The sequence below is a fragment of the Lactuca virosa genome, chromosome 8 (assembly GCF_052849685.1).
Source record: "Lactuca virosa cultivar CGN04683 chromosome 8, Lactuca_virosa_CGN04683_v6, whole genome shotgun sequence".
In the NCBI taxonomy this organism is placed as follows: Eukaryota; Viridiplantae; Streptophyta; class Magnoliopsida; order Asterales; family Asteraceae; genus Lactuca; species Lactuca virosa.
The window spans coordinates 124,656,444-124,664,585 of record NC_136433.1 but is presented as its reverse complement, the minus strand read 5'-3'; the positions used below and the strand labels follow the sequence as shown (position 1 = coordinate 124,664,585).

Here is an 8,142-nt window from a genome sequence, read left to right as displayed (position 1 = left end):
TTGAGGGGGGATATTGGATGATTTACTTTATTATTAGCCATATTAATTGTAATTATTTAGTCATATTCTCCGTATCAATTATCCCCTTGATTGTAGGGGTAATTTTGTAAACTTCTCTTTATATAAACGTGTTTCCACCTCTAACATCATTGAGGTGAATTTACAAGAATCTCACAGTTTTCTATTGATTTCTTACAATTTCTTCACTTTTCTTCTTGTTTCTGCAAGCTTCTTGAGTTTCCTTCTGATTTCTTACTGCAAAACTAAATCCTGTTAACAGAATTAAATGCCATTTTAATGAGAGGAAGATCATGGAATGCATTTCAAATTGCCATTTCAAATTTGTCGAGTGAATTTGAATTACAAAAGTTGAATCTCCTCGGAAAAGATTGAGGATATAGAATGAGGATATAGTAATAAGCCTGATTTGAAGGACGTTAGTTTGGTAATATTGATTAATTGAAACCATTTGAGCATGAAAAATAAAATAGGAAGGAGAAAACGGCATACGTGTTTTAAAGGCATTAAGAGTACATTAAGGAAATGACTTATATACAAATTAATATGGTAGAAATTATATATTAAATGCAATGGTAAAACCACTTTTGGCTGAAAACGATTATGAAAGAGACATGTGGAGAAAAAAAGTTATTTATTAAGATAGGTAGATATATCAAAGATTTAGACAGTTACTTAAATGCGTAATTGTATTTTTCATAATAATTAGAGCACACGGGTAATAGAATAAGAATACAAGCAATATATGAGTTTTCATGATCATTTTGTATAAATTGAGTTAAAAATACGTGGATATTAGAGGACGAATTCTAGGATTATTTGTATTAGACCGGAGGGTATGGAATGGAAGCTTCCCTCACTTTTTGTGGGTCATACACCCCTTTCCCTCATTTTTCTTTCCCCCACCTAAAACCCAAGGAATGGGTGAGAAACCCTTCCCTCACTTTTTTTTATTAAATAAAATTATTATTTTTTTATGATTTATAATTTTTAAATTAATATTAAACATAAAATTTAATTAAAAATAAAAAGCAATTCATTAATTAAAATAAAAATTATATTAAACCTAATATTTAAATAAGTAGAAAAATAAAAATAAAAACGCAAAAAAAATATCAAACAACCCACAACATAGAAAACATAATTAATATCCTAATTTTATTTAAACCAAAATATGTCACTCGGAATTATCGTCTTCATCATCACCCTCATCGTCCTAGTCATCGCCTTGATCGTCTTCATCATTCTCCACAGCGTCACTCTCGTCGTTGGAATCTTCACTCTCGACGAACATATCAGAATCCTCGTCTGATTCGTCAAACAAATCATCGTGAGAAAACTCTAATGGGGGATGAATATGAGCCCTATAAATGTGCTCCACCAAATCAGCACGAAGGGCGTGATGAATGTCGCGATTGTGTACTTCTCTTCTATTCACCCTATACTCTTGTGTACCAACGGCTACTCCTTCGACATTTGGCAAAACTTCATTTTCGTTGTACCGACATATCGCTCTTCCTTCGTCTTCAAGAATTATATTATGCAATATGATACATGCATACATTACGTGTTGTAACCTTTTCACCTCATATGACCTTGCCCCGACCGTTAGTACTTGCCAACGTCTCTTAAGTACACCAAATGTTCGCTCCACATCCTTCCTAGCTGACTCTTGCGCCTCTTTAAACTTTTTCCTTTTCGGGTCGTTAGGACATGTAAACGATTTCACAAAAACAGACAAGGGAGGATATATACTGTCAGTAAGATAGTATCCACGCTTATATGCTACCCCATTTGCTTGAAAAGGTACATCGTGCGACTTTCCAAGGTAGATATCGTTGAATACCGGCGACTGGTCTAACACATTGATGTTATTGTTTGCACCAGCTGGACCAAAGAATGCATGCCATATCCAAAGATCATGTGATGCGATAGCCTCTATAATGATCGTCGTCTCTTTGTGGTCGCCTCTCATGTACTGACCACGCCATGCGTTGGGGCATAATTACCAACTCCAATGCATGCAATCGATACTACCTAGCATTCCAGGGAATCCATGCTTGCCTTCATGCACCGTGTACAATTGGTGGATATCGTTGATAGTTGGTTTCGCAAATATCGTTGCCCATAAACCAAACAGATCGCTTTGCAGAACTTGTACACACACTCCCGCACGGTATGCTCTGACATCCTAAAATACTCGTCCCATTTGTCTGCGCCCATGTCGTATGCTAGCTGACGAATTGCAGTCGTGCATTTTTGAATGGGAGAGAACCTTTTATCTGCCTTGCATCCATTTTCCATTGGAAATATGGAAATCGGTCTTCCAAATCGCCAACAATACGTAAGAATAGTTCCTTCCTCATCCGGAACCGACGTCGAAACTTTACAGCGTAGATGGCGTCATCTGCAAAATAATCTTCTATAAGACGATCGTGTCTGACTTCGTGATTTCTACGCAACCGCGACTTTCTTGGTTTAGATCGTGCACGTGATGTTTCGCCTAGTCGGTTTTGATAGTATGCAACCGTTTTCGCCATGACGGAACCGATAAACTTAACCTCCTCTACAGCCGTCGAATCGGATGAAGAAGATGATGACATTTTGAATAATATTTTTTGAAGAGAAATATAGGTTATGGGTTAAAAAAAATAGGATGTTGTAGTATTTATAGTTTAAGAAAAAGGAAAGAAAAAAAATTGTATATAACGGCTATATAGCCGTTTGGAATCAAAAAAAGAAAAAAAAAGAAAAAAAAATTAAACACCCAATCAAGTGAACAAAGAGAGTGCGGGACTCCCTCCCCCCACCTCTTTCCCGCGTTCCTTTCCCGCACCCCTGGTGCGGTGTTTCTCCATGTGGAACGTTTCCCACGGCCTTCCCCACTCACCATACCGTCCGGCCTTAGTGGCCGTTAGACTATATTAGTATTTATGCGTTTGGACAGATATACCCTTGCAAATGACCATTAGTGGCCGTTAGACTATATTAGTATATGACAACGCAAATGACCATTCTATACAGAAATTGGATAATATCTATCGATTTTTAAGTCTACATGATTGTTATTTTGAAAGTGAGAGATGTATATGATTGATAAATACATATGTAAATGAGCGTTAATGCACACATATTGAATTTACATATGAATCTAAATAAATTCATTTGAATCTGTTTTACCATTTCAACGTTTTGATATTCTGTTTAGTGTACATAAATACGTTCATAACTAAAAGTCTAAAACGTCAATTTGATTAAAAAATGTTGGTAATAGTTTGCCCAAATTTTGAAAAATAATGTGTTGAAATATTAGGCAACCGACAGAATAAAAGCATAAGGCATGGATGGGTCTACTTGGAAAAAATGGAAAGAGAATGAAGAAACCAACTAGAGTACACTCTGTGTGGATTATCTGAATGAATTAGTCCATGGTTTCTAGTCCACATTTTTTTTCCAAACACCCCCTGAAAGAGTATATGAAAATGAGTTTGTGACTTTTTGATACAAAATAAGTTTTAAGTAGGTCAAAATCCATGTCAAATGAGATAATCTGTATTTCTTTCCAAGATATAAATGGCAAGATGAATTAGGCGAACTTATCAGAGCAAATAATAATAATTACAATCTACTCTAATAAATGAGAGTTTTTTTTATCACATGTCACGCTCTCATTCAATTTGCCAAATGTCATTTTGTGGTTATTATGAATTAATTTTTCTTCCACATGTCATTTATGAGTTTTTCTATTTTAATATATTCTACATAATATTTTTAATATAATAATTACAATAAATGTTGTAATAAATGAATAACAATTTCATTAATGGACTTAGGTCCCGTTTGATTGTTGCTGATTGAGAAAGTGCTGACTGAAAAATGTCTGTTTGGGTAAGAAATCTTAACTGAGTAAGAAATGATGTTGTTTGATTATATATCTGACTGAATGTGCTTACTGATGAAAAATTATCATTTTACCCTGCTGCTCTATATAATTATGGATGAAGTTGCTGAAGAGTTATAAAAACATAAAATTTATTATAAAAAATGTAAATTACACATAAATCATTTAAAAATCCAAATAAAAATTATAAAAGAAATCATTGTTTTTATAAAGTTATAAATAGATTCATTGTTTTTCGACAATTCAAGCAATTCATTCATTGACCATATTCACATTCATCAATCAATTTAAGCAAGTCGTGGATGAAATTGAAGAATTTAGAACATGGGATTTGAAACCAAATACTAGCTGCATAATTCATCAAAACCAATATGAAGAACAAGAATAAGAATAAGGGGATTTCAAACCAAAGTCCCTTATCTTTTCCTTCATATGTTTTGCTTTTTCCTCTTTTTCCAAAACCACTAAAAATGCTCTCCTCAACAGACTCTTGCATTGCTTCTCTTTAAACAAAACCTCTCCTCAATCAATTTCAAGGATTATGATCCCCAATATAACGATGTAGGTGAAATGTTATTTGGTTATAATTAGCATCCATAACTAGAGCATCAATAGTGATTAAACAGAAACATGACAACAAAAAATGTGTATGAAGATATATGAATTCAACATAAAAAATGCTTTCAAGCTATAAAACAGATATATGTATGAGCAGATGTGAATTCAACATCAAAAATCAGAACAAGAACATAACAGCAAAAAATCAGAACTTTTAGAGAAGTTTAAACAGGAATAGAACAACACAAATCGGGCCATTCACTTATGAACATGACAGAAATCGAAACCCATATACATGTTCAATAGAAAAATCCGAAATCAAAACCTATTCTCAGTCAACTATTATGTAGAAACAGAGAAATTAGAAATTTCAGAAATCAAACAGGAATCGAAATCTGATTTCTCATCTAAACACAAACAATTCTGATTTTAGAGCTTACATGTCGAAGATGACGAAGCTCCGACTGAAGGAAGGAGGAGATGGCGTCATAAAGAACTTCAAATTTTATACCATCAAAGCATAAATGGTATCTGATTTTAAAAATTATTAACAGAAAAGTAGAAGAAATTTCTTACCTGTTTGATGGCGTCGAGATGCGTCACGGATGGAAGAGAACTCTGGAGGAGGTCCGACCGGCGAGATGGCAGAGGTCCGATCGGTGAGATGGCAGAGGTCCGACCGACGACCTTTGTTTGGCGTTCGATGTGGAGTTGTTCGTGTATAGCGGTTGTGCTTTTAGGTCACTGGGAAGGGAACAAACGATGGAAGAAAGCATAAAGAGGGAGGGGTAGGATTGTCTAATTTCCAGTCAGCGATTGTTAAAAGCCTGAGCGAGAAAGCAACTTGGGCCAGCCGATCTTATTGAGAAAGCACAAATCAAACACTTAGGGCCTGACTGAGTCAGCCCAATTCGCTGACTCGACCCAGTCAGACATCTATCAAACACACCCTTACTTTCTTATTTTTAAATTCCCAAATTAAATCTCATTAGTTTTTTTTAAAATTAAAAGATAAAAAAAATCAATTTTAATAATTAATTATTTTTCTTATTTTTTTATAAATCCAAAGTTCTTAAATATTTAGACCTTTATATTTAATTTTTTTTAATTAACCCATGTAATACATGAGTCTTACACCTAATAATAATAATAATGGAATGAAAATTGACATCCTCAATCTCAAGCGTTATAGTACCTTTAGGCAGCCTTTGGCAACAGAACTAGACTGGACTGGACTGAACAGAACATGACTAAATAGGACTGGACTCATTTTTTATATAGTGTTTGGTAAGACTGGAACAGAACGGAACAAGTTACCATAAAGCGTTTGTTAAAACTAGAAGTGAACATAACAACACCTAAAAGTTACCATATTTTCCAATGTCCTTACGTACAAAAAAGACTAAAAAATTAACTTAACATGAATCATTTCAAAATTAATAAAAATATTCGTACAAATTGTTTATAATTCCATAAATTCTAAAATTGCTAATACTGATGTTAATATAAATCTCTCGTTAAAACACAATTACATGCATACAATTGGATCAAATGTATAAGTCGCAGATGCATTATGTCAATATAAAAATTACATTATAAGCCACAAGAGGGTTATATGAACTTAAATTAGATGTCAAGATAACAATTACAGGGGCTACTAGAATACTGATTAACACACTCTGCAACATAGTTCAATGTATTAGCAGAATATATCTCTATATATATTTTCATTTATTGTATTTATTGTAAATTGATAATGATTAGTTGTTTCCTAGTTTAGCCCTACGTAAATCCCTGTACTCACTCTTGTACCCTTTGTATATATAGAGGTCTCCTCATATCAATAAGATCATAAAAGAATTCAGAGAATAACATGGTATCAGAGCTTGGTTCTCATCACCATCTCTAAACCCTCTGCAACAGCCACGACTGTATAATCACTGCCCCTCGCCTCCATTCTTCCCTGAAAGTCACCAGCCCTCTCCATGGGAGACAAATCTGAACCTAAATCCATTCATCCAGTTTACACTGTTACAAACATTCAAAACAAGGTCAGAATTCTTGATGGGAAGAAGGTTACATATGTTGGATTAGGTGTCTAAGCCCATAACTATTATTGGTATGTATTCGACCCGAGAGTAGCATGGTCCATTTGGGTTGCATATCATCAGGACAATTTGTTAGGATGGACTTTTGAGAGAAGAGGTTATATATGATTTATTAATATATTATAAGTTCTAATATATTAATATGAAGTCATATGTTTTAAATAGTATTGATCAAGAATTAATTTGGAATTAATTTAGTGATCAAAAGAGACTAATTAAAACTATGGGGACTAATTATGGTAATTAGTTATATTTATATGTGTTGGGCTTATGATCCATGTTGGACCAAGTTTATGTATGGATACATAAAGAGTTGGGCCACATGAACCATGGATCATAAGATCCATGGATATGGGTTTGGGTTATACCCATGACTCTTAGAATTCAACACATATAAATACATATGTTATGACCTAAAAACCGCCACCCTCTAGTGTGTGTGCATGTTCTTGGAGTTCATGAAGGTTTTAGAGTGCATGGAGATTCTCTCTCAAGTCCTACCTTTGTCCTTGATGTGTTGTGACTTCATTTGAGGCTTCCATACTATTGGGGCTAAGTTCTTAAGGCCAAATACATCAAGACTTCCACCCACACAAAAAGGTATGTTACAATATCTAGTATTTTATGTAGTTTGTATGACAATTGCATGCTAGCTATAGGTTCAATACCTTGGAAACCATTTGCATGTATAATTAGTGAAAACATAGATCCAAGGTATTTAGGGTTGTATGTGCACCATAGTATGTTGTATTATACCAAAACCCAACAGTGGTATCAGAGCCAAGGCTTGTTCTCATAGGTTATGAAAATGAAGAGTTTTTTTCCTTAAATGTTTTTTAAAGTCTTCCATAACTTGTTCCCAAGTTATGGAACTTGAAGAGTTTTTATTAAAACTACTTTAAATTCATAAGTTATGGAATTGAAAAGTGTTTGAATTGTTCAAAACTTGCCTTCAAGTTTTGGAATTTGTAAAGTTTCCCCCATGAATACTTTAGTTCCAAGTTAAACCCTTAGAATTTTAATAGTTTAAAATTCAACCCTTATACTATTATAATATTATAGGTTTAATATTTATATATATGTATAAGAGTAAAAGTCATTCTTACCGTTAGTAGGCCTCATTCACGAAGCCGGTCTATAAGGGGGGTATAAGGTTACTGCCTATAAAATGGCAGTTTAATGGGTGTCCACTCTCACCCACCGCTTCCTTGACTGGTGGAGGGTCGTTAGCCGAACGGGTTTGACAGGGCTATAATTCTCCCTTCATTAAAAGTATTAATGATAAATACTAAGCAACTAAACACTTATAAATTCCCAATCTTAGTTACTTAGGAAAATGTGAATTTGGTGCTAACCCATGAAATTTACACTTTGTACCTTACCAAGTCGTTAGTGGAGCGCGTGTGGTTAACCGACACACTAACATGGACTAGTAAGAGTGGCGAAGGGTAACTTAATGTTTATCATAGATCGGTGGAGCGTGTGTGGTTAACCGACACATCGATTAGGTGATAATATTAAGGGTACCAAGTGAATTTGCATGGTTATTCACACCTT

At 34.2% G+C, this 8,142-nt stretch overlaps 1 protein-coding gene across 1 annotated transcript; it reads right to left on the bottom strand.

Annotated features, from left to right (window-relative positions):
• Positions 1-1,234: 1,234 nt before the first annotated feature.
• On the bottom strand, positions 1,235-1,993 carry LOC145130811 (uncharacterized). The gene has a single exon (XM_079065573.1). The coding sequence runs from the start codon at positions 1,991-1,993 to the stop codon at positions 1,235-1,237; it is 759 nt and encodes a 252-aa protein (XP_078921699.1).
• Between the last annotated feature and the right edge of the window lie 6,149 nt (positions 1,994-8,142).

Coding starts and splice junctions, on each gene's coding strand:
- LOC145130811 (XM_079065573.1), bottom strand. CDS start 1,993: ATGAGAGGCGACCACAAAGAGACGACGATCATTATAGAGGCTATCGCA.